The 25,769-nt window shown below is 54.4% G+C and overlaps 2 protein-coding genes across 5 annotated transcripts; both read left to right on the top strand.

The window, feature by feature from the left end:
- Positions 1-77: 77 nt before the first annotated feature.
- SEC14L2 (SEC14 like lipid binding 2) lies at positions 78-19,337 on the top strand. Of its 4 annotated transcripts, none has more exons than XM_032471458.1 (13): positions 78-239; positions 2,329-2,404; positions 6,559-6,602; positions 7,002-7,061; positions 7,308-7,496; positions 8,519-8,614; positions 8,751-8,811; positions 9,152-9,235; positions 12,320-12,426; positions 12,508-12,647; positions 12,796-12,965; positions 13,107-13,205; positions 13,318-13,556. In XM_032471458.1, the coding sequence occupies exons 1-13, from the start codon at positions 186-188 to the stop codon at positions 13,506-13,508; spliced, it is 1,371 nt and encodes a 456-aa protein (XP_032327349.1). In that variant the 5' UTR covers positions 78-185; the 3' UTR covers positions 13,509-13,556. The 4 variants fall into 4 exon arrangements, with proteins under 4 accessions (XP_032327349.1, XP_032327352.1, XP_032327350.1 ...); XM_032471461.1 differs by having other exon boundaries at positions 80-239; positions 13,419-13,438; XM_032471460.1 differs by lacking the exon at positions 78-239 and adding an exon at positions 630-921.
- A 1,602-nt stretch (positions 19,338-20,939) lies between these two features.
- On the top strand, positions 20,940-24,199 carry MTFP1 (mitochondrial fission process 1). Its single transcript, XM_006184759.3, has 4 exons — positions 20,940-21,135; positions 21,889-22,016; positions 22,363-22,595; positions 23,569-24,199. Exons 1-4 carry the CDS (start codon positions 21,069-21,071, stop codon positions 23,639-23,641), a joined length of 501 nt encoding a protein of 166 aa, XP_006184821.2. The 5' UTR covers positions 20,940-21,068; the 3' UTR covers positions 23,642-24,199.
- The last annotated feature ends 1,570 nt before the right edge of the window (positions 24,200-25,769 follow it).

The raw sequence follows: 25,769 nt of genomic DNA, 5'->3' as shown, positions 1-25,769 counted from the left end.
GGCCCGCGTCAGAGGTTGCTGCGCCCAGCGCATCTCTCCCTACTCCCGCCCCTTGGGCTCCTTTAAGAGGCGGGGCTTGGCCGCCACCGCGGCCCCGGCAAAAGGCTGGGACTTTACTCCGGCGGCGGAGAAGGAGTCCGTGCTCCATCTGCTGCCGCAACCGCCGCGCCCGAGCCTGAGCCACGATGAGCGGCAGAGTCGGCGACCTGAGCCCTAAGCAGAAGGAGGCACTGGCCAAGGTGAGCCCTCACGCCGGCCCGGCCCCGCCCCGGGCGGTGGCCCTCGTCCTCCCGCGGCAGCGAGCGGGGAAGGGGCTGGGTGGGGGGCGGCGGAGGCAGCAGCACCCGGCGGCACCGGGCTGCCCGCCGCCGCCCCCTCCCTCCCTCCCTCCCTCCGCCGCCGAGGGGGCCCCGGGGAAGTTTGACCGCCCCGGCCCCAGTCCCGAGCGAGCCCTTGGCGCTGCCACCTGGGAAGAAGGGGTTGCTTGGAAGCCCACGGAGGCAGCTGAGGGCACAAAGGCGACGTTCATCACCCGGACTCGCAGCCGGTCCCTGGGGGCAGGGGCAGGGGCAGGGCCCCAGGTTTCCTCCCATTTCCGGGAGGTTTTCCTCTTGCAGGGGCGCGATGGGGAGGGCCCAGAGGGCTCCTTGGGAGACTTGGACGGCTCCTGCTCTGGCACCAGGTCTCCCTGCGACCTTGGGTAAAACCGGTCCTTCTCCGTTTGCTCCTTGAGGAGATGAATTGAGGAGACTGGGCCAGATGATGTTGAAGGGGTACCTTCAAGTGCGAAGCCTGAGATCCTGCGGGTGACTCGCTGGGTTGGGGTTAGTTTGAGCTGAGACCAGTCTTCCCCTGTCCTGCAACCCAGGCCCCTCCCTGCATGGGGACTTGGGCTGATGCTGCTCTCCAGAAGGCAAGGAGGTAAGCCTGGCTTTGCCTTGTCGCCTGGGCAGAGGAGGGGGCAATAGTTCCAGAGCCCAACCCTCTCCCTGCCACCTGGATCTCCTCTGCTGCCCTTGGGGAGAGGAGAGGTTGCTGTTCTCTGAGCTGGAGCCAACTGAGTCCAGTCTCAAGGTTTGGAGGCTCCACAGCTGGGAAGGGGTGGGGGCAGATGTCTCCTGCTATGCAGTGGGACCGAGGCACCAGCCCTGTGAAGGCTTTGCCCCAGGCTGGGCCTCCCCATCCCAGGGAGGCTGGATAGGGAGGTTTCAGATTTTACTGCTGACCTGCAGGGGAAGTCAGGCAGAGAAGGGATTAGGTGGTGATTAAACTAGAAACCGGGGGCTGGCTAGGGTCCTTGGTGAGGGGTGGCTTCATGCCAGTTTCCCTGGGGGTCTGGGAGCTGTTTGGGGGATTGGATGATTTGAGTCCCTGGCTGACCTAGGCAAGGGGCAGAGGTGGCGGGTTCCCATTGGTCCTGTCTGAGGCTGCCCCGCAGGGTCAGTGACTAGGAAAAGGTGAGTGGCTGGGAGCAGGAGGCTTGAGGAGGACACCTCGGGGTGTGCTCACCTACTGGGTAGCCAGCAGTTGGAGGTGGGAGTGGCCATCCTTGGGGTCACTGTCCACCTCTTGTTTGGCACTCCTTGCACCTTCCCCCTTCAGGGCTTCTGGCTGGAGCAGTTCCCTCCACTTGGACTGCCTCCTCCCTTTCCCTGCTGCCTTTAAAGCCCTTCAAACCCAGTCAAATGCCATTTTTTATATGAAGTCATATGAGACCACCCTCTTCCTGGCCCCAGTCAGAATCAAACTCTTCCTTCCCTCTGGTCCCCGGGCACAGTGCCCACCATTCCATTACTAAAGGGGCAGAATACCACGTGGGAAGTGCATGCTGTGGCCTGGGACAGACCCAGGTTTGCATCCCAGCTCTGCTGCTTACTAGCTGTTTGACTTTGGGCATGTTACTTAGCCTCTCTGAGCTCTGATTCCTTCACCTGTAAAATGGGGGCAGTCATACCCCTAGAGACTCTGAGTGAGGAGTGAAGAAGTGCCAAGTTCAGGGCTGGGCACACGAGGAATGCTTGGTAAGCTGACTAAAAACCTGAAGCTTTTACTGTAGCACATACCAGACTATCTGTCCACCCATCACTCCGGAGTGTGTTAGTGCACACAGCCAGGCAGGGGCAGTGTCTTACTTCCTTCCCACTTCCTCCTGCTACCCAGCACCCCGCAGCACGACAGACAGAGGGTCCTGTGCAGCCCAGGGGCTCAGCCAGTGTTGGCAGAGTTGACCCGTGTTGAGCAGGGGTCTGGCAAAGGCTCCTACGAGAGTCCCGGGCAGAGGGTGGTCAGGGTGGGACCTGCCACTCACCCCACTGCCTCTCCCTACAGTTTCGGGAGAATGTCCAGGATGTGCTGCCCACCCTGCCGAATCCAGATGACTATTTTCTTCTGCGCTGGCTCCGAGGTGAGGGAAGAGGGGCTGCGGGAGGCTTGTTCTGGGACAGGGACTTGTTCTGGGTAACAGAATGGTGCCCTCTGGAAACCCTTCCGCTGGCAGTCTCAGAACCTGGAGTATTCAACCTGTAGAACCAAAAGGGTTCTTGGCTGTTATACAATCTCAACCCTCCTGTAGGATAGACAACAATACTGAGGCTCAGAGAGGTAAAGTAACTTGCCCCAAGTCACACAGTGTTGCACTGCCGGCAGAGAAGGACTAGAGCCCTGCTCAGCTGACTCCCAGCCAGTGCCCTTTCCATCCATTCGATAAATCCACTCTGCTAATGGACGTGGGGCATGGCTTGAGGAAAAGCCGAGAAAGGCTCCAGGTTTGTGGGAAGTTGGAGGCAGAGCCAAGCCTAGAAGCAAGAGTCTTCTGCCCTGGGAGAGGCAGGGCCCCTCTGTGGCCTGTTGAGAGGGCAGGCCGCCTGCTGCCAGCAGTTTAGGCTGCTTGAAGAAGGCGCAGAGTGTATGGAGAACACGGGGAGCCGGGGGTTCGGCCCGACCTAGGTAGCGAAACTCCTCTCAAGCCACCATCTGGCTTCAGAGCCCAAAGTTCTATTCCAGCTCTGCCCTGGCCTGCCTCTGGTACCTGGGCCAGGAGTGAACATCTGTCTTAGGCTCCTCTCTGGGAGAGCAGGATGAAACAGGGTGCCCTGTCTATGGCTAAGATGGGACATGACAGAGCTGTGCCCATGGTGATGAAGTATTCATGTCTGTACTGGCATCAGGGTCAAACTCAACCCCATGCCCCAACTCCTGAAATCTTTCCTCTTTTCTCTCTTCTCTCCTGGGATTCAAGTCACGTGCCACCCTCTCCTGTTCTTGTGACATACTTTTTTTTTCTTTCTAGAAACTTTATTGCCAGACATAGAAATAATAGAGAAGATTCCTCCTCTGTGTTAGATTAGCAGAGGTTAAATCATGATATAGAATCATAGTCCCAAATGCTAAAGTACAAATCGTGGCTGACTGTTTACAGACTCAGACACACACATACATATCCTCGGAGTCTTGGGACAGGTGAAGTGATGTATTTTCCCTTTCTGTCCAGGAACTGAGTAGTGCTGTCAGGGTCTTGAGCAGCTGCCAGCAGGTGCCCCAGGGCAGATGCTGCTAGGAGAGCCACGTGGGGCCCTGTGTGCCTCTGGAGGTGCCACTTGCCCTTTTCCTCCCAAAAAGCTGTGACCCCCACACACACTTCTGCCCACTCAGAGAGGGTGGAGGGGCAGCGAGGGGGCGGCTGTGGAGTCTGTCCAGAGCTGGAGGATATTTTGGCTAGAAGTGGGTGGGTGGGGAGAGTGGGAAGACTGCGCTGCATTAAAGGGCCAGCCGCAAGATGATCAGGCAAACTCCCCGGCTACTGTTGGGGGGCAAGTGTGGTTTCAGAGAGCTGCTGAACTGAATAACATTGCAGCTCTCTCTTATCTAAGAGAAGGCCAGCCCGGGGCCCTGGCAGTTGGTTTATCAGGCACCACCAACTCCCCAGTCCTGGGATAACCCCTCTCTTTGCAGGCATGTAGAAGAGTGTGGTCATCCTCATTTGCCAGATGAGAAAACTGAGGCTCAGACAGGGGAGGGCACTTACCCTGAGGGCACACAGCTAATGCGAAGCAGAATCAGGCAGAAACGTAGGGCCCCTGCTTCCCTGGCCAGCAGTCCTCTCCAGAAAGCCCCCACTGTCCCCCAAAGCCAAGCCCTGCCTCTTGCAAGCAGAGGAGGTATCTATTTGTGCCTCACATTTCCCTGGGCAGGAGCTCAGGCCTGGTCACTGCTCTACTGTGAATTTCAATTAGGGTTTTTGTTGCCTTGCTTTGCTTGGTTTTTTCCCTTTTTTTTTTTTTTTTTTAAGAAACCTTTTCTTTCTAAAGAAAACATTTACAAGGCACATGCCCAATGTCTTCCTCTAACGTAGGTGTGAGTGAGCTCTGGGTTCCTCCCTTCCTCCTTCCCCAACATGGGCTCAGTCTTCTGTGGTCCCCAGGCCTGAGAGCAGTCCCACAAATCTCTGCTGCCTCCCCCTGACCGTGCTTGAGTCTTGGCACCTCAGCAGGGAGGGTCAGATGGAAGAATAAAACAAGGAGGTGCTGGAAACCCTGTGAGCGGGGCAGAGCAGGACTGAGTCTCCTTTTCCAGGACAAGAAAGCGATCAAATAAGAACCCAGGACAGCTGCTCTCAGGCCGGCTTCTCTGGCAGTGCCCTAAGTCATGCTTCGAGCTGCCCCTGACCAGGGTGGCAGGAGCCCTGGAGAAGTCTGACTCAGCAGGCCTGGGGAGGCATCAGGCTGGTGCTGCCAGGGGCAGTGGTAACTCGGAGAGGGCCCTGGAGAACCCTGGATGTTGGACTCCAGCAGATAAGGGTTAACTGGAGAGCTTCCCTGAGATAAGGGGGATCACAGTTCACCACCACACCTGTTCCCTAGGAAGATGACTCCTCACAGTTGGGGATGACCCTCCTGTGGAGGATTCCCGCTTTCAGGTCCAGCTGGGCTCCTGCATCATCATAGCATGGTGCCCTGCATCTTCCAAGTGTTTCTAGCTCATTAGATGATCCGACCAGAGATGTGCAGTATCTTGTCCAAGGTCAAACAGGGAGAAAATGGGAAGGCTGAGATGCATAACCAGATTATATTCCTCTGAAAGCTGTCCCCTGCTGCCACCATGGCACATGAAGTGTGGCTGTCAGAAGGTACTCCCCAGGACGGAAGGCTGCTCATTTCTGGAAACGTGTGTCTAGCACCCACAATGGGCGTGGCATTGGTCAAATCTCGATTCACCCTTTGGACACAGGAGAGTGGGCTGCTTTTCATGATAGCAGAGTCAGGGAATGTGCTTGGCCACTCCCGGAGAGCAGTGATTAAGGGACCGGTGACAGTCCAGAGGGCAGCCTGTCTGGCCCAGGTTCCAGAGCTGTCAGCAGATCTGGGTGTCTGATCCACAGAGGATGAACAGTTTATAGGTCTGATGGCAAAAAAAAAAAAACTTTCTGGTTCTCAGAAAGTCTTTAAGGGATGAAATGCAGCTGACTGTAACAAGGTGGAATCTGACAGGGGTAGATCCAGAAAACCACCTCATGGCATCTGGGAGAGAGCCCACGCAGCAGCACAGGTGGAAAGGATTTGGGGGTTTCAGTTGACTGTGTCACCCGAGTTAAGGGTCTGGCCCATTGCCAAAAAAGTTCCTGCATTTAACTGAAGGGTAGACAACACCTGTGCTCTGGACCACACACTCGAGAGGTGATGGCAAACTGGAAAACATCCAAAGGGAAGTTGTCTGCGTGGACTTGAAACCGAGCTGTGAAGGATGGCTGATGATGTCTGTGGTGGGCTGTGTAATAGCGGGGACTTAGAGTGGCAAGGTGGTCACGTGGCTGAGGAAGCCCGCCTCCTCTCTGCGTGTCTCCTGAGAGGGTCTCGGCTCAGTACGAGGGCTGAGTGCAAATGGCAACTCAGATTGTCTGGGAGCAGGTGGCGTTGAGGGACAGGGAAATCTTTGTGTTTGGGCCTGAGCCGGACAGTGTGTTGTGGTTTGTGCATAAAATTGAGCTAGCCCAGGTGAATTCTAGTTCTGGAACCTTCCAGGAACCGGAGGAGGCGGAAGGCCCTCTGTGTTCCCGGGGGTTACGTGTGAGTCCTGGAGGAGGACCTGGCAAGTTTGACTCAAGTCTCATCACCCCTCCCTCCATCCTGCTGGGATGTTCTGCCAGCTCTGCCCCAGATTATGGGGCAACTGTGTTCATCTTTGAACTGCAGGTCAAGTTCGCAGGACTGGAAGTTAGACTGTGCAGGCGGTTAACTGTGTAAAGAGAAGGCTCTGTGATGAGGGGATCCAGGGTTTGCTTTCCCTGAGAGGTGATAAGACCCCTCACCCGACTGCATCCACTTGGGTCAAACTTTTTTGACCCTGAACTTGCGGTGCTGCCTTGACCTGCCCTGAACCTGCTCTCCCTGCAAGCCCCGGGGTTGTGGTTTTCCAGAAGCCCTCAGTGAATGCCCTCACATTAGCTTCTGCATGCGGGGTGATCTGAGAGTCAGCTGGGGCCCCAGCACGGGAACAGGGACGTCTCCCCGTCCCTGGCACTCAGGCTGCTGGCCTAACCCTGACCATCTTTCCCTGTTACAGCAAGAAGCTTTGACCTGCAGAAGTCCGAGGCCATGCTTCGGAAGGTGAGATCCGAACCCACTGCTGCCTCATCCCTGCCCCCGAGAATCATCCCGCGCTTGGACTTATCCACCCCTCCCACCCTGATCACAGCCTGTGGCTTATGTGACAAAAAATCTGAGTATTACCTGACCCCTACTGCCTTATCCTCTGGGACAAAGGGCATTCCCTTCCCTGGAAACACAGAGCTTTCATAGTTCTGGGCCAGCCAAGAACTATAATCTGCTCTGCTGAGGCCTGGAGAACAGGCAGCTCCTTCTTTTCTGCTCCCGCCAGCTGCCTTCTCGTGACTTACCTGTGGTCTGGCGGTCCGTTCGTGCTGTTGCTCACTGCTCGATGCCTATTAAGGATCACCCCCACCACCCTGGCCCTGCTTGTCTAAAGCCCTGATTGTGTGTCTGTAGCATGTGGAGTTCCGAAAGCAAAAGGACATTGACAACATCGAGAGCTGGCAGCCTCCAGAGGTGAGGACCGACTATCCCACCCATCCCTACGTTAGGTCTGTTAGACCCACAGTCTGGGTCCTGGGACTGTGGGACTGGGACCCTCAGAGGAAAGGTCTGATAATGTTGAGTGAGCCCTCACAGTTCCCAGAGTGGGTATCCACAGGCACCCAGGGGAGGATGGACCCCGAGGAAGGCCCTGGACGTGGGAAAGGCGTGGCCATCCTGGGCCTGCTGACCAGGTGCCTCCTGTCTGTCTTGGCCCAGGTGGTCCAACAGTATCTGTCCGGGGGTATGTGTGGCTACGACCTGGACGGCTGCCCGATCTGGTATGACATCATTGGACCTCTGGATGCCAAGGGTCTGCTCCTCTCAGCCTCCAAACAGGACTTACTCAGGACCAAGATGCGGGACTGCGAGCTGCTTCTGCGGGAGTGTGCCCGCCAGACGGAAAAGGTGGGTGGACCTGCACAGTCGAAAAGAAGTGAAGCACAGTGGAGGCATTCAAGCAGGAGCGGGGATGTCACACAGGGATCTAAGCCCCAGGCCAATGAAATTTCAGTTTTAGGGACTGACGTATGTGGCCAAATTTTAATTTTCTCAAGTGAGGACTTAGAAAAAACTTACCAGCTATTATTGCCATAATTAACCCCCCAAACTACAGGGATGGCATAAACTCAGAATAAAGGGCAGTCCTTTAAATTGAATAAAATTTAGCTTCATAAGAAACATACTACATTATTGTTATTTCCTTATGTATCTGGGCACCAGTGGAATCTCTGCCCCTGACCACCCTCTCCTTGGACAAGTACTTGGGTGCTGGACTGGTGTCGATGAGCTCGCAGTCTGTGCCCCTCTAACCCTGTATTCAAACAAAGATGAGGACACTGATTCTCTTACTGAAAACAGACTGAAGAGCAAGCCGGAGCCACCACGGTCCTGTCTCCTTCCCTCCTCTTCAGCAGTTGTAAAGATCCAGTGAAACGATGTGATACGCTTGGGGACGTTTCAACAGTCGTCCACGTTGACTGTGCGCGGAGGCCCCACAGGGCTCGGGATGCAGAGAAGCATTAGACAGGGGTGCACCCTAAGGGCTCAGGTTGGACAGAGAGCATCTGTGCCTACGAGGTGAGGGCCCCACGAGGCCCCACGGCCCGAGCCCTGCAGGGGTGCAGAGGAAGAGGGAGGCTGCCAAGTCAAACTGCAGAACAGAAGGAACCTCAGATGTAATCTCGGTCCACCCAGTTGTTTACTGGATGAGAACACGGAGATCTAGACAGGACGCGTGATTTGTCTAGGCCACAATTCCGGCCTGGGGTAATTATCTTGATTTGGAAAATCCTAGAGCCGGGCCTGCACAGATCTAGTTGCAACAGGGGTGCGAGGTATAATCAGCATTTTCCCTGAACCGTGGTGGGCTTCTGCAGTGGTCGGGGGGAGCAGCCTGGTGTGACTTTCTGTTCCTCTGTCCCCTGCAGACAGGGAAGAAGATAGAGACCATCACCCTGATTTACGACTGTGAGGGGCTTGGCCTCAAGCATCTCTGGAAGCCGGCTGTGGAGGCCTATGGAGAGGTGAGGGCCAGCATGGGCGTGGGATGGGAGGGAAGAGATGGGGTGGGCCCCTCTGCCAGGAGGCCCAGGCGGTGGGGGAAGTCAGAGGAAGCCGAGAGATCTGAGCCCGCTGGACTTAGTGATTTTGTTTCCACAGTTCCTCTGCATGTTTGAGGAAAATTATCCCGAAACACTGAAGCGTCTTTTTATTGTTAAAGGTAAGTTGGGAACAACCTGTGATGAAGCCAAATGGGAAAGAGGGGCCAAAAGTACTACTGGGACAGTCAGGAGAGTGAAATAGAGTGAGCCACAGGCAGAGCGGCGGGTGTGAGGACACGTTCTGAAGACCAACCCATGACGTACGCAGACCGATTTATATTCACAAAGTTTCATTATTTGTTACCTCCTTCAAGACACCCAACTTGGTGAGGTAGGAGGACCATCCCCACTGTGTAGATGGGAAAGGGAGCGTGTGGCCTGACACGGGGGGCTGTGGAGGACGCTGTTGGGGACAGAGGGCATTGGGCCCGGCCTCACGTTGCCTGGTCTCTGTTCCAGCCCCCAAGCTGTTTCCTGTGGCCTATAACCTCATCAAACCCTTCCTGAGTGAGGACACTCGTAAGAAGATCATGGTCCTGGGGGGTGAGTAGCCCAGACTCCTGGGGCCCAGCTGGGGATGGCCATAGAGATGCGGCCACAGCGGCCTGGGTGGAGGCTCCCTTTGCTGGTTTGGTAGCGGTGGGACCCAGGAGCAGGCTGGGGCTGAGCAGGAGACTTCCTGCCTGTTTTCCTAAGAACTCTTTCTCTCAGACCCTCTGGAAGAAATTCAAAGATGAATGAAACACCAGTCCTTGCCCTCCAGAAGCTTGCAGTGAAATGGGAGAGAGACCTTTAGAGAAAAAGCTAGGACTCAAACTAGAAAAGGCACGGACGCAGCACAGAGCAGGTGCCGTGGAGGTCACAGGAGCAGGGGTCACTTTCAGATGGGGGCAAGGACGCGTGGCTTCACTTGATGGGCACCTGCTGTCTGCCAGGCCCTGGACCAGGTGCCGAGGCAGCAATGGTTAAGACGGGGCCCCTTGCAGAGCTCGTGGCCTCTCGGGGAGGGAGACACAAACAGATGTGTATCAGCGTGAGATGTCCAGTGTCAAAGAGAGGACTCGGAAAGCGCGTGGGAACATTGAGCCAGGGAACTCACCCGGCCTGACCTGGGGAGGGGGCGAGGCCTCCCGGTGCTGAGAGATCTGGAATGAGCAGGGCAGCAAGAGAAGCCAGGCAAGAAGCTACTGGGCAGAAGGAAGAGCCTCGAGCAAAGACCTTACACCCTGCGGCATGGGCAGCTGGCATGCATGGCAGGGCGAGGAAAGAGATGGCATGGAGAAGGAGCCGGGCGCCAGGAGCCAGGTTGCAGAGAGTCCAGGGCACCGTGCTGGGACGCTGGGATGTGACTCTGCAGGCCCCTGGGAACCAGAGAAGAGCTCTGAGCCGGGGAGTACTGGTGAGACTGTGAAGGACAGGTACCAGTTTGCACACCTTGGCCACAGTCCACACACCAGGTGTTGCCAGCCTGAGCCAGGGCGGGGGCGGTAGGGATGGGAGAGATGGATTTCAGACTTCTGTAGGAAGTGGAGGAGCAGAGCTAAGTTGACTGGATGTGGGAAGGGAGGAAGAGAAATCTTGAATGGCTCCCTGTATCTGGCATGGGTGACTATTGCCGTCACACTGATGCAGTTAGTTCGACTGGGGAACGAAGGATAAGCCTGAAGTTGGGTTTGAGGAGTCCGTGGGATGTGCAGATACTGTGAGCTGGGGAGATCTGGGCCTGAAGCTTAGGAGCGAACTCCAGTCTGGAGATTTGGGAGTTACCAGAGAGAGGCAGCAACTAAACCCTTGGGAGAAGATAAGACCCACAGGACAGAGGCTGGACCTGGGGGCTATCCAGGCTCGAGGGCAGTCAGAGAAAAAGGAACCCCCCAGGGAGAAGGGGAAGTGACTGGCGAGGTTGGCGGGGAAGCAGGTGGACAGGGATTGGCTAGTCAGGGAAGCCAGGAGAACATCAGGGGACAAGGGAGAGCCAATGAAGACGACACACGGGACTCAAGCCAGCCAGGGACAGACAGCATTCGAGGTTTGCTGGAGCACGACATGGAGCGGTGGGAGAAAAGCCTAGAAAGGCAGATTGCGACCAGCTCCGGGACGGCTTAGCGCCACCCGTGGAGTTGAACTCGGAGGCAGGAAATTCTGGTTTCTCAGTGTTCACCTTTAGGCACTGCACTGAAAGTAGCGGTTTTCCAGATATGTGCTGAGCCCTGCGGGTGGCGCAAGGCAGTCTGGAGAGCCCGGGGTTCTGGGCACCTCTCGTGGCTCTGGAGCAAGTTCTGCCCCTTGTTGCCTCAGTCCTCTCTCTGTAAGATGGGAGGGGTCCTCCTGGCCTTGTTCCAACCCTCCAGCTGAGCTGGGGGATGACACACAAAATCTAAGCAAAAGGCTCTGATGAGTTTTGGCTTTTCTGCGGCTGCCACCCACCACGAGCATGAGCGTGTTCGGTTTCCTGGCAGCCAAGCTGCGGAGGAGGTTCAGTCTGTTCCCCCACCCACACCTGAAACCCTTTCAACCAAACCCGCCTCAGGCTGGGAAGGTACAGGATCTTCAACAGAGGAAGGAAGAAATTCACCCTGGGCTGGTCACTGGAGCTTAGCACAGATGCAAGCCCCCTGAGACAAGAGGCACGATGTCCCTGCAGTTGCCTGGTCGCAGGTCCCCAGAAATCTGAGGGCTGGGAGACCCTGGACCGTCCCTGTGGGTTTCCAGGCAGCACCTGCCACAGAGGAGGCGCATGGTACTCCGGGACTTGGAGCTGCTGCCCATATCTGGTCTCTGTAGTCAGCATGGAGAGGTTTCCAGTATCGAAATACTGTCCGTGGCTGATACTTGTTTAGGAATCTGGAATGGCAGAGAAGTGGATGTCAGCATTGGTTGCCCTTGAGTCAAACCCTCCTAGCCAGGAAAGGGCTTGGTTATTTAAAAACGAGCCAAATCACTGGTGGCCAAACAAAAGCAGAAGTGAAATTGTGGCTGGGGTAAAGCCAAGGGACCCTGTTTAAGGGGCCACTCTACAGTGATGAGTTCATTAAATCATGACTGGGCACAGTGGGTGACAGTGGGGGACGAGACACATGGTCGTGCCGTCACATTCAGTCTAACTCAGGCAGATCATGTTGGTTCAGGTCCTCTTGCTTGCCGCATGCATGTGCTGTTCCCTCTGCGTGGAATGTCCTTCCCTCTCTTTGTCCCCTCTGCTTGCACTTCAGGTGTTTGTATCACCTTCCTGGGAGTGAGAATACACTCTCATACAGGTAGGGCACTTTACAGTTTACAACACCCTCTTTACATACTTAGTTGACTTCACTCCCACCGTAACCTTGCAGGGCAGGAGGCACTAGTCTCAGAATGAAGTGATTTGCCTCAGCTTGATCAGCTGGCCAGAGGCCGTGGGGACAGGCCCCCAGGTCTCCGGCTTCCTGGTCCAGAGCAGGGCAGCCCTGGGTGGCGGCTCCTCTCCAGCCCCCTTGCAGAGTTTGTGTACACCATGTGCTCCCAATGGCTGTGTTGTGTGTGCAGGGGTGGATGGGGTTTTTTCCTGCCTGTTTTGTGCAGCCCTCCAGGGCGGTGATGAAATTCTGCCTGTGGTGATTCTTTCTTCTCCCTCCTTCCCTCTCCTGCCAGCGAACTGGAAGGAGGTTTTACTGAAATATGTCAGCCCTGACCAGCTCCCCGTGGAGTATGGGGGCACCATGACTGACCCTGATGGAAACCCCAAGTGTAAATCCAAGGTATGGGCTGCCAGGGGCTGGAGGTGACCAGGGACGCCTGGCTCAAGTGCACATCCGGCTCACTCCATGCTCTGCTTCCAGATCAACTACGGGGGCGACATCCCCAAGAAGTATTACGTGCGAGACCAGGTGAAGCAGCAGTATGAGCACAGTGTGCAGATTTCCCGGGGCTCCTCCCACCAAGTGGAGTATGAGATCCTCTTCCCCGGCTGCGTCCTCAGGTAGGGTTCTGGACCCTTCCAGAGGACCTGATCCTTCTAGCCATAGGTGCTGGTGGATGGGCTGGGGTAGGGGAAGCCCTCTTGGCAGGACCCCAGAGAGGGCACACGCAGACAGAATCAGGTCTAAATGGGTGGGTGTGCCCTGCAGGTGGCAGTTCATGTCGGATGGTTCGGACATCGGTTTCGGGATTTTCCTGAAGACCAAGATGGGGGAGCGGCAGCGGGCAGGGGAGATGACGGAGGTGCTGGCCAACCAGAGGTACAATGCCCACCTGGTCCCTGAGGATGGGACCCTCACCTGCAGCGATCCTGGCATCTGTAAGTACCTCTGTCTTGGCTTGAAGCCCCTGCCCTAGCGGTCTGCCTGAGAGGTCCCTCTTTGTCCATGGATTTAGGCTCTCAGACTCTTAGAACTAGAAGTGGCTGGAGCTCCATCAGCCCCACCCTCTCCTTACATAGATGAGGACACCTCAGCCCGAACAGGTGAGATGACCAGCTCAAGGTGGCCGAGCTGGTCAAGAGCAGGGCAGGATGCTGAGCGATACTCCCCCGGCATAGGTGAGTCACAGGGCTGGGTGGTCACAGGGGTTCAGAATGTCTGCTCTCTGGTCCAGCTCCGGCTGGCTCTGTGACTGTCATCAGACATTTCTTGAGGATGCCCCTTCCCCAGATGGCAGAGAGGCAGAACTGGCTGGGCAGGCACCGGGATCACAGGCGGGCAGAGTGCTAACAAGCCCAGCCTTGACTCTGCTGAGCTTCACTCATCTCCAGGTTGATCCAAAAAAGGGGCACAGAACAGGAACAGGAAGTTTACCCGTGAGGAATAACGAATGGCAAGTCGGCATTCGGAAAGCTGTTTAACCTTGCTCTGCTTTGCAGTATCGATTAAAAGTCCCTTTGACTCAGCAATTCTATCTCTGGAAATTTATCCTACAGAAATATTTATAAAAAGACTCAAAGATACAGGTACAAGGATGTTCCCAGCAGCTTGGGAAGCTGGCAATAAGCTAAATGGCCTTAAGAAGGTCTTGTTAAATAAATCATGGCCCATCCATACAATGGAATACAATATACAATATACCCATTAAAGAGAATAAACTGACATGTTATAAAAAAAATAAAGCATGAGACATAGCTTATATAGTATACTTTGGTTATAAGAAAGGGAAAAGAATTCTGGGGACTCTATGCTGACACTAATGGTGGTTCTCTCTAGGGTATTAGGCTTATAGAGGGCTTTTGTTTTTTTCTACTGGCTCTGCAAATACAGTTAATTTTACAAAGATTATGTACTACATTATAAGCAGAAAAACCATATACGCACACATGAAACCCTCATCAAATCTCTGGTTTCCTTTCTGTCCAAGCCAAGGGGCCGGGCATGGAAGATCACTGATCTGAGATGGACTTGACCACTGACTAGTCCTTAGGCAAGTGACTTAGCCTCCCTGAGCTTCAGTTTCCTGATTGCTACAATGGGGATCAAATTCTCTACCTCACAGGGACACCTGATGGTGAAACGTGATAAGGTCTGTGCAGCACTTAGCGTAATGCCTGCCAGACAGCACTCAGCACGCTGTGGCCAGCATGGTCATTGTTAGGGCAAGACCTGGAGGAGAAGGGCTAGAGATGCGAGAAGCCCCATGCCGCATTTCTACGGCAGCACCACCAGGAGGTCTGAACCAGCCCCACAAATGTCTCAGCCTCTGTACTTGTCCACACCATCACCCCAGCCTCAGATCCTGCGATCTCCCCCACATCACAGGCAACCTTCAGTCTCTACCGCCCCCTCCTCACAGATGCTCTGTGGTCTGGCTCCCCAGGGAGGAGAAGTATTCTCGTTAGCGAGCTGCCAGGTCCTGAGGGAGAAGGCGTGTACTGTGGCTTCATCGAGAGCAAAGCTTAGCACCAGCCCAGACACTGTCATCCACAGAAGCTCCACTTTCTCTGTGTTAATGGGCGGGGAAGCTGAGTTATAGAGAAGGGATGTTATTGCTCCCCCAATGGAGCATCCACGGACACCGAGAGACAAGACACGAGAGAATCCTAGGGTCCTGGTGCAGGAGCTCCTGGCCATAGCCTACATTAGAGTTGATCACGTCCACCCCTGATGGGACAGAGGACAGAGCGGGGTCCCAGACCAGGGAAGTAATTTACCCAAGATCAGTAGCCAAGTCCAACCCATTTTCCAGCACTGCCTGCTACCTCTCTGTAGTACCATGTAGGACCGTGAACCTTTTAGCATAATCAGACTTATGTTTGCAAATACCAAATTTTAGTTCCTCTTGGATACATTCCCAAATGGAATGTGTAACTGCCTGTGGGGCCTCGCCTGGGAGCTGCTTATTGTCCATTCTTGGGAAGAGCATAGGCAGACCCCAGCATCCATGTCCCCTCCCCAGGTGTAAAGACAGAGGTGGGATCGGCAGTCCTCTGGGCCATGACTCAGGTTAGACCTGAGCCCAGTAAGCACCCAGAGTTAGGTTACAAGCTCACTTGTGGGGGGTGGGGGCGGTGATGCCCTTGAATGAGGCGCCCCCCTGTAAAGTGGAACATAATCACCCAGTGGAGACATTAAAACTCTGCACCAGTCTCCAGTGGCAAGATTGCCTTAACCCTCCAGGGCCGCTCTGGTCCTGGCCCAACCACACCCAGTTACTGAGGAGGAGAACCAAAGTTTGAAGTGATTTCACTTTTTCTTCTCCCAACTAATATTTCCTGAGATCCTAAGTGTAGAATACCCTGCTAGGAAAGAAAAAGATTCAGAAAAAGAGATCTGGACTTTGTCTGCCAAGAATTTGTCTGCCAAGAGCACACAGTGTGGTCTAGCGGAGCTGAAGCGCTGTGTGAAGGTTGAACAGCCCAGCTGGGCCCTGGGAGACCTGGTTTCTGAGTCTAGCTTTGCCAGTAACTCTACGAGTGAACAAGTATCTCCACATAATTAGATTTTGCTCTCTTTTTCCTTAAAACGAGGGGAGTGAGCTAGAGCAGGAGATGTTAATCTGGGGTTTGTGACTCTCCAGAGCAGTGATAACTAAATCTTAAAGACCAAACACCTCCCTTTTATAGTAAATAGTGTCTCATGTCTCTACTATTCTGAAATGAAATTCACAGGTATTAAAACCCACCTACATACATAACTAAGAAGTCAGTATACTCTCCTACTTGGAATATAAATGAGAAATAAAAGGAAGCTAATTTAGAATATATATATGTATTTTCTCAAGACATAAATGAGAAGGCAGAGTTACACCAGCACCTGTCTCTTCAGAATGGTAGCTTTGCCCCCGGGAACCACTGCCCCAGAAGGTCTAAGGTGGGCTCCATGGGATCTGAAATTGTATGCTTTCATCAGATTCTCAAGAGGATCAGTTCCCCAACAAAAGTGAAGGAGCCCTGGAGGATCTCTGGGGGCTCCCCGAGTCTCTGAGTACATGATTAGTGTCAGAACGAACCCCCACAGTTTACGAACGCCACTTCCCTCGGGCATGGGCCTCAGAACAGCCCCTTCCTTGTTTCTGAGGACAGACTGTCCCGCTAGGCAGAGCCATCGCAGTCCTGCTGCTTGGCCCAAGGAGCTCAGACTTCTCCTCTAGCAGGACTGACTGGTTGCTAACGCTCCGTCATCCAGGGCAGACAGGAAGCTTCCCTCTTTCCAGAGGCACCATTGGCCCTGAAAGACCTTGGCACAGAGAGAAAATCAATGACTATTCCTCACTTTACACCATGAAGACAGGGTGGGTGGTGTGTCTACTCTCAGTCTAAACTATGCATTTTATCCAGGGGCAGAAAAGGAGAAGGATTACGTCTTAGGATTAAATACACAGTGTTTTTGGCTTTTGGTCTTGGGCTGGGAAAAGTGAGAAAAGACCAGGATAGGGAAGGGGCAGGCCTACTGTTTTCATTTTCACACTCTGTTCTCTTGAAGGGGGGTCTGACTGACATGGAACAACTTCTCAAAAACACAAGGGTTAGTTTGAAAGCAGTCTGTTCCTTGGCCAAGGCTTGGAAGCCTTCTCTACCAACTGCATGCCCATTTTCTCTCCCCAGAGGAAACCACTAACAGGTCTTGTCTGTTACCCTACCAAATATTTGCCGTCCCTTTAGAAGCATTACATGTTTCCATAAAATACAGGACATGTACACACACATTTACATTCATAGGAATTATATCTGTCATTCAGTGTATATTTGAAGGAATTCTGAAATTGTAAAACTTGTCAGTGTAGGTAGAAAAGGCCAATTTTTTTTTTACATATATTAAAAAAATTAGAAACTATTTACAAATTGTTCTGCAACTTGCTTTTTTGGCCTAAGGCTGTATTGTTGTCAGTTGCCCTGGCACTTCTTATAAAGCTAACCTCTTTCTTTTGATACAGAATACTATTTCATCATATGGATTGCAATGAAAACTTTTAAAGCAACTCTCCTTTGAACATTGGAGTTTTCCTGCATCTGTTATTATTGCATTGAGCATCTTTGTCCATTTCTCCTTCTGTGGGATAAATTCCTGATTCAGAATGTTTGCCTATTTTACCTTTTGTCAGAAACTGAACAGAGCTGGGCTTTCCAGGGCCCAAGTCAGGCAGCAGTGCAGACCAGAGGGAAATCCCAGTTCCATCCTTCCTCACTGTGTGACACAGTGACTTCCTTTTTATATAAAATAGGACCAATGCTGAACTCAAGAGTTCTTGTGAGTGACATATATAGATTGCCAGCCCAGTGCTGAAACACATAAATAGCCATTATTACCATTACTATTATTATTACGACAATTATTGCTGTTACTCATTCAACACTCAGCCGCCTTCAAGACTGGGTTCAAGCTCTGACTCCTTTAAAAAGCTCTTCACATGATTTCTGTCTATAGGGCCTCCTCCTTCTGAGCTGTTACAGCTATGACTTTCTCCGTCTCTCATCTGGCACTTGGCATGTTCTTATATTTTTTTCTCTCCATGAACATCTTATAACCCAGCTAGACGAGGTGTCAGAAGGTGAAGGACCTTTGCTTATGCCACCTTCATCCTCATTACCTACTACACTGCCTTGCACAGTCAACAGAAATCGCTGTCTCTAAGTTCTTTGTCAGAACTGCCTGAATATCTGGGTTTTTTTGCCTCCTCTCAGATGTCCTGCGGTTTGACAACACCTACAGCTTCATTCATGCAAAGAAGGTCAGTTTCACTGTGGAGGTCCTGCTTCCAGACAAAGCCTCAGAAGAGAAGATGAAACAGCTGGGGGCAGTCACCCCAAAGTAATGCCTTCTCCCACAGCAGGCCTGGCTCCCTCGGTGTCTCCCTGTCAGTTTCTACCCCTTGTAGCAGTCATCTTCCCAGCACTCTGACGCCCAGAGAAACTGGGCTAGAAGAAAGACCTCGGGGCTGGATCTGGGGAGCCTTCATTTCAGAATTAGGAAGAGGGAGAGTAGCTGGAGTGGGTCTCCTTACCTCTCAAATTACTAAGGATTCCTGAGGGGCTGGGCATCATGGCAGAGTCTATCTTGTAAGCTGTGCCAACTTCACCTATCCAGTGACAGTTGAGACAGGAAAGGGGGTACCATGGGGTGGCAGCAGGAAAGAAATTAGGAAAAGGGGAGAGACTGAGACCTAACACCTCAGGAAAACCAGCTGCAGGGGAGGAACTTGCTCCCTAGTAAACGTGTAAGTCTGGATCATAATGAGGAGTAGAAAGATGGCCAGTTGCTAATGATGGTGGGGGTCAGAGGCTCTTCTGGACTTTCTACTACCAGGGCTGGGGTTTTTTGGCTTTACCCAGGTCTCGGGAGGTGGCCCAAGTTGGCATAGATCTTCCCTTTCAGAGGCAGACAGGCAGACCTCTCCCTCACCTTGAGGAATTCAGCAACTCCTGGGTCTCTCTGGCTGCCTCTTTAATTACTAGTGATTGTCCGTGACTCAGAGCTTCCTGGGGCAGTGAACTTTGGTACCCAGCCACTGTCCTCCAATGCAAACAAAGCACGAGGAAGTTACCTCCTGGGATCCCAGGTCTGTGAAGGGCCAAGGAGGCTGGGGGTGGGTCTGAGTTCTGAGGCTTCCACTCCTGTTTTCAGTACTGCCTGCCTCTCACCAAGTAACTCTCCACTTCAGCACCCTACACAAAAATGACAAGGGGGATCAAGACAGTAGATCTCAGTGAGGGCGTTTCCCAGGCTGAGTCTCCCACGGTGCCAACAGCCCGCTTCCTGACTGACCTGAGCAAGGCCTTAGCAGTCCCGTCTCTGGGAGGCGTATGATGGGTGCAGTGGGTTCCTGGTGTCTGCTGGGGAGGCTGCCCGGCAGGAAGCCAAAGACCAGGCAAGCAACGGGCAGAACCAGGGGCTGGGAGCAGCCACAAAGAGCGTCGCAGGCCCCCAGCCCTTCCGTCCACGGTGACAAGCAGGGATGGCCATGGGGAGGCGCTCAGCGACCAGGGGCTGGAGGGCACGGACCCTGTGCGCAATCAGCTCTTAACCCAATTTCACATCCTGCAAACGAACACCAGGCCCTGGCGCAGCCTGGGGAGATGAGCTGGCGAAGCTGAAGGAGCGGGGGCAGGGGCAAGGCTGGCGTTGACAGGAGGGCACGAGGCCGCACGGGCTCTCCCAGACTCCTCAGGAGGACATCCTAACTTCGGTTTACAATGGTCTGTTAGGAAAATTAACCAGTGAATAAAGCAACGATCAGCGCGCAGGGAGTGGAAGTCAATGCTTTCCGCCTTGCTCGTGCTTGTCCTCCACTCGGCCAAACTTTCGCCTCAGGAGCCCAGCGCCTACCCGCCAATAAGCGGGGCGCATGAGCAGAAACCACCTGCTACTCGCGTGCGCTTTCTCACGGCGCCAGCATGCTTCCTGATTGGCGTAACTTGTCGACTGTCTTCCGCCATCTTTGCTAAGGGCAAAGCGTGTTCCTGTCAGCCTTCACGGTTAGGGCGGAAGCCCCGCCCCACTCGGGCTTCTCAAAGCGCGCTAATAAACGCGGGTCTAGCGAGCGCGCGCAGCGCCTGCGGTGGGCCTGGAGTTAGAGGGTGGCAGAGAAGCAGCGATCACGTGGCGTTAGGGACCGTCTCCTAATTACGCGCAGGCACTGCCAATGTTTCCGGGGCTAGGGATCGCCTAGGCCCCCTAGCCCAACTTCCTGGAAGATTACCGATGAATTGGCTGTACTACAGGCTCTTACAAAGATAGAGATTCCCAGGGCTGCAAACAAGGGCCCTCAGTAGGGAGCCTATGATCTTTATTTGATGATAATAAATTTCTTTAGTGAGCGCGTACTGGGTACCACGCAACAGCCCTGTGCTTACCGCCTTGGGTAATTGCAAAGATTCAAAGAAATATCATGCAGAGCAGTTAGCATACAAGTATACGCTAAGTAAATATTAGATACTCTAATTTTTTCACAGACGTGGCCGACAGTTAATAAGCGACACAACTGGGATTTGGACCTAGGACTGCCTGTCATTAAAGGCCGTGCCTTTGCTCGCTAATACCCCCAAAGGATTCACAGAGCTATAGTGGGTAAACTGAGGTCCAGTAGAGGAAGAGTTTCCTCTTTAGTAATCAACCCCAAGTCTCTTCATTCTGTTCTGCTCATTTTCCTCAAGTTTTGTACCCCAGCCTCATTCATTTATTCATTCACTCAAAGTTCTTTTTTCAAGAGGCTCGGTCCAGTTAAACCCCCGTGCTAGACAGATGAGCAATGGCACCTGCCGGGAAGGGGCATCCAAGCATTCACCTCACCAGGATGCTCACCATTTGCTTCCCTAGCCTCATATACTGAGCTCACCTTAAGAGCATGGGAATTGGAGCAGCACTACCTGGAATCAAATGCCAGCTTCCCTACTCAGCAGTTGTATGACTTGGGAAAGTGACGTATTTTTCCTGTCTCTATTCCTCATCTATAAAATGGGGCAGGGTGGGGGGATGTCCCAGGCTGGTGGGAGGGTTTAAAGAAGAGATCCGTCTAGAGTCCTTGGCTAACAGTCTGGTCAGTAGTGTAAACTCAACAAATGATGACTGTATAATCAATCCGCGAAACCATCCCAGGAATGAACCTGCCCTGTTCCCCATGTAACAAATGAATAAAGAGAGGCTCAGAAAAGTACGGACTTGCCTGAGGTCACACAGCTATGAAATGCAGCATCCCGTATTTGAACCTCTGTCTCTTTGGCTCCAGCGCTACAGTCAGTGCTGGAAGAGGATCACTCAATTCCAGAGAAGACATGAAGAAAATTAATCTGCAAAACGCAAGCCTGGGAAAGGGGTGCCAGTGCGCGGGGGAATTTGCAGACGCTCCCTGCTGGCGGGGACAGCACGACCTGTCCTTCAGTCCCGGACCTTCGGCCGGTCCCGCCGCCACGGACCGCAAGGCTGGTGGAAGCCGAGGCTGTAGGACCCGCTGCAGTGGCTGAGGCCGAAGCGGAAGCGCCATGTCCGAGATGCCCCCGCGGGGGGCCGAGCGCGACCTTTTCCGGGACACGTGGGTGCGGTACCTGGGTGAGCGCGGGCGAGGGGCACCGCGACCCCACACCACGTGGCGGGAAGGAGGGGTTGCCAAACGCCGCTCAGTAACCTGGAGAAGGTGGGAGGATCTTAGTTCTCATTCAGCCAGGGCAGAGACTGGGCTCAGAGAGGTCTCTGGACTTGCTCAAGGTCACACAGCTCTGTTCTACCCAGCCCTGCCCTCCGGGTCTGCTGGTCTATCTCCCAGGTGGGAGCTGCAACCCAGCTGGGAGGAACAGGGTGAGCTGACTGCCCTCTCTGGATGCCCGGGCAGTGGTTGTGGAGTCAGGGTATCTGGACTCCCATCTTGGCTTCTCCCTGTTTCTGTCTGAGCCTCAGTTTCCAACTTAGCAAAAAGGGATAAGCACAGGGTCTCTCTCACTGAGTGATCGTTGTGAGGGCAGAATGAGATAAGGCGCAGAGAGGCCAGGCATATGGTGAGTGGGGCTGTCTTTAGTGAGTCTCTCTCACTGCCTGTTCTCCCATCAGCTCAGATGCTCCCAGAACCCAGTCTGTGAAGGCAAGTGAGTGATGAGAAAGGTGGCGGTACTCAACTCTCCTACACAGGGAGAGTCGGGGTGGGCAGTCAAGGGTGCCATTTTATAGGCCAGGAGAAAGGCTTAGAGGGGTAAAATCACTTGTCTAAGGTCACCCAGTTACTGCTTGGCAGGCTAAGAACCAGCTCCTCCAGTGTCCCCTCGTGGAACAACCCACGGGCTTGGGAATTAAACATCCCCTCCCCACCAGGCTACGCCAATGAAGTAGGGGAGGCCTTCCGCTCCCTGGTACCAGCAGCTGTTGTGTGGCTGAGCTATGGTGTGTCCAGCTCCTATGTGCTGGCCGATGCCATCGACAAGGGCAAGAAGGCAAGAGATGTGAGTGCTAACCTGCCCTTCAACCCCCACCCCAGTTCACTCCCACTGTGGTCAGTCCACAGCCTTGCCTGTGGTTAAGTCCCTGCGGGACAGTCCAATACCCCAGTCCCATATGTAGAAGGTGCACCCTGTCCCCCTGCCCTGCATGTGGCATAGTTTCTATCCCAGTCCTGGTTGTGAACGAGTCCACCCTCAGCCCTGCTTTGGTCAAGTCCAGAACCCAACACTAGTGTGGCTCTGTCCCCACCCCCTTCACTTCCCTCCCCCTGGTCCAGCCTCATGCCTCTTGTCCACAAGCTTTCCCACCTCTGCCCCTTCTGGATGAAGTGTCTCTTGTGCTTACCAGATGCCGAGCCCTGAGGCAGGCCGCAGCACCAGGGTGACCGTGGCCGTGGTGGACACCTTCGTGTGGCAGGCTCTGGCCTCTGTGGCCATCCCAGGCTTCACTATCAACCGTGTGTGTGCTGCCTCTCTCTACGTCCTGGGCACTGCCACCCGCTGGCCTCTGGCTGTCCGCAAGTGGACCACCACCGCACTGGGGCTACTGGTCATCCCCATTATCATCCACCCCATTGACAGGTAGGTGCCCCTCCCAGCCTCGGGATCATCCACCCTACAGGTGGAGATAAGCTTTGAGAGGTGTGGGCTGTACCCACTTTTCACAAAACAATAGCAGCAGGGGCAGGGCTGGCACCTGGGGCTCCTGAGGGAGAAAGGACAGCCTATGCCCTTGATATATGAACTGGCAGGTGCTCTGGCAATAAAGGTGGGGGTGCCTTGAGAGTATGAGGTACAGGACAAGTACATTCCCAGAAGGAAAACCCAGTTTTAGAAAACAACCAGAGGCAGGAAGGAACAGGTGCACCCTGGAGGGGGTGGATTTGGGGAAGTTTTGGCAACAGAAGCCCAGCTGAAACTGGGTTAAATAAAATAAGAATTGTTTCTTGAAACTGAAAAGTTTAGAGTTATGCTACTTTTAGGCATGTCTGGATCTAGGTTCCCAAATGATGTCATTAGGGGTCTGGGTCTCCCCATCCTGCTGCCCTTCTCCCCACCTCACCCCATGTTTGATTCACTCACTTTCCTTTTATGGGAGCAGAGGTGGCTCCCAGCAGCTCCCAGCTTCCCTCCTACCAGTTTAGCAAACCCCATAAGAAGCTTAATAGTCACGGCAAAAATCCCAAGGAAAGCTGTCATTGGTCCATCCTGGATTGGGTGCCCACCCCTGAACAAGTTTCCCTTTCCTGATTGGCCAGGCTTGGGTCATGTGCCTGCTCTTAGTACCAGAGAAGGGGCCAATCCGACCAACAGAGAGTGGGAAGAGGAGTCTTTCCCCAAGGGAACATAGCTGACCCTGAGGCCCTGCAGGAGTCTTTTACCCTTCCCTGTGCCTCAGTTTTCCCAACTGAATAAAGAAGAGGATGATGGCTACCACCTGGATGGCACTTGTATCCTGTGTCCAGGAGTCCCTTCCCTAGCCCTGACCTCCTGCCTCCCATTCCCCCATTAGCATCCCTTGGTCGCCTGCTCATGGCCCTCCACTGCCCCACAGGTCAGTGGACTTCCTCCTGGACTCCAGCCTGCGCAAGCTCTACCCCTCAGTGGAGAAGCCCAGCTCCTCCTGACCCCACCTTGGTACCTGGCCTGTGGGTTGGCCCATCCCTGCTCTGTTCCAACTCCCTCCTCCTGCCAGGGGATGTGGATGCCTGGCTCCCTGGGGTCTGAAGCCCTGGCACCTGAGTGGGTTTAAGCTGGATGGAAATTGAGAGACAAGGACCTCGGAGCAGCAGCTGCAGTGACTCACAGACAGGACTTGAACCCCATCTGCTTTCATGGAATCTGCGATACTGAGCCGGACTGGACTCTTGGTGGTCCCAGCTCTGTCTTTTGACAGGCAAGTAACATCCTCCCATGGAGGGTAAGGAGACTGAGGTCCAGACAAAGCAAGGGATATGGCCAAGATCATTTGGCAAGCTGGGGACCCAGGACTCCCACCAGCTGGGCCGGGTCACCCTGTGGCAGCGTGGTTGACGGAGGAGCAGCAGGCACTGGGGGAAATGCAGGCATGCAGTAGCAGGACCCTGAGGACGGAGTCTCTGTCAACCCCTTCCTGGTGAAGGGGCTGCTGGGGCCTGGCTGGAAGGCAGGACAGCTCCCGGTCCAATAAATCCTCAAGAAGTTGAGTTTTCTCCTTTTCTGTTGGGGATGAACTGGGATGTGGTGGGGAGCAGGGCTGGGGGCCCTCAGAGGTGGCGGCTGAAGTCTCCTGCCCCACATCACTCACAGTGGCCAGCACTGGGCCTGTCTGGTACCTCCCTGCCCACCAGTGCTCCCCTGCAGGTGCCTGGGATTCCACCTTGGTGCTGCCAGCCTCCTTTGGGGTAGGTACTGCCCTCTTCCCGCAAGCCTCCTAAAATACTCACACCACCGGGGGGGGCAGTCTGTTGGGCAGATATCACCTGAGCCTGAAGAGACCCGAGAGGAAGACAGTCCCCATTTGAGTATCACATGGGACTCTCCGGAGGGAATCCAGCAGTCCTGGAGAAAAAGGAGTGACCCAGGGGCTGTCCCTGGGATGAGGGGGTGACCCATTCTCCTTAGAGCTTCTCCTGAGCTGCTGGGCCTGGGAGTGCTGAGGGGGCCATTCCTCCAGATTCTGGACCAGTTCAAGGGTTGGGAGGGAGGGGGGAGGGGAGGGGTGTGGAGCACAGGGCAGAAGCAGACCTGGACCCCTCAGCCCTACCCTAAGCTGCAGATCAGTTCTAGCCCTGCCCCTCACAGCCCAAGTGCAGACTGGAAGTCTAACTCCACCATTCTTCCCAGTAGCTGCCTGTACCTGGGTGGGGATTTGTGGGGGCCAAGGGACCAGGCAGGACCACTGGTGAGACAGGATGGGGGTTCTGAGGGTTTCTGCAGCTGCAAGGTGAGTCTGATGGCCTGCCCTGAGCTGGGGGTCCATGAGGGGGTGGGGTGGGCCTTTCTCTGCCACTTTGTCACCCCACACAGGCAAGGTCCCTTTCCAAGCCCCCCCTGACCTCCTGCCCAGTCTCCTGATGCTCCCCCTGGCTCCCTTAAATGCTCTGAGCCCCTTCACTCCCCAGTCCTCTGTGCCTTCTCCCTCATTCCTCTCCAGCCCAGCACCCTCCCATCTCCCCCCAGAGCCACACCCATACTTGCATCCCTAAGACACCTGAGTTCTGCCACCAATTCCTTGCTCACTCACTCTCAACCTTCCATCCTTGGGGCCATCTTTAAAGCTGGGAGCCACCCAGGGCAGAGTGTAAGCTCTCAGCCCTGCCCCAGCCCTCGTGTCCCTCCCCATCACCTGCCCTCCCGTGCCTCCCACTGTTCCTCAGCTGGAAATCCTTTTCATCTTGGCCAGAGCTGAGCATCCTTCAGAATCAGCCCCAAGGCCCCTTCTGTTGTTGCCCCTTAGCTCTTCCCTGCTGTGGGCCCCCTCTAGCCTTGACTGTCCCACTGGTGGCCCTGCCTTGTAAAGAATTACTAGGGGGCAAGTTTGCAGATGTCTGGCACATGGTAGGTGCTCACACGAGGTGCTTATAGGCATCCTCAGGCCAGGCTGGTGGGGATGAGGTCTGTGACAGCCTGGCTTTGGGAAGAGAGGCTCCCCCCACTACACATACACTTTACCCCCTCCCTGCTCCATCCTGGAGATGCAGTGGTTGAAGGCGGGGGTCAGGTCAGGAGGATGTTTCTGGACAGGCTCTGCCGGCCGTGTCCTCACTGAGGTCA

Source organism: Camelus ferus, chromosome 32 (genome assembly GCF_009834535.1).
Source record: "Camelus ferus isolate YT-003-E chromosome 32, BCGSAC_Cfer_1.0, whole genome shotgun sequence".
NCBI lineage: Eukaryota > Metazoa > Chordata > Mammalia > Artiodactyla > Camelidae > Camelus > Camelus ferus.
Note: the sequence above shows the minus strand (reverse complement) of the source record. Positions and strands in the feature narration are given on the sequence as shown.

Bases quoted from the DNA above. Each gene is read 5' to 3' on its own strand.
- MTFP1 (XM_006184759.3), top strand. From the start codon at position 21,069: ATGTCCGAGATGCCCCCGCGGGGGGCCGAGCGCGACCTTTTCCGGGAC. The intron at 22,017-22,362 runs GTGAGTGCTAAC...TGTGCTTACCAG, and splicing joins AGGGCAAGAAGGCAAGAGAT to ATGCCGAGCCCTGAGGCAGG. The intron at 22,596-23,568 runs GTAGGTGCCCCT...ACTGCCCCACAG, and splicing joins ATCATCCACCCCATTGACAG to GTCAGTGGACTTCCTCCTGG.
- SEC14L2 (XM_032471458.1), top strand. From the start codon at position 186: ATGAGCGGCAGAGTCGGCGACCTGAGCCCTAAGCAGAAGGAGGCACTG. The intron at 8,812-9,151 runs GTAAGTTGGGAA...TCTCTGTTCCAG, and splicing joins GCGTCTTTTTATTGTTAAAG to CCCCCAAGCTGTTTCCTGTG. The intron at 13,206-13,317 runs GTGAGTCACAGG...CCCCTTCCCCAG, and splicing joins GCGATACTCCCCCGGCATAG to ATGGCAGAGAGGCAGAACTG.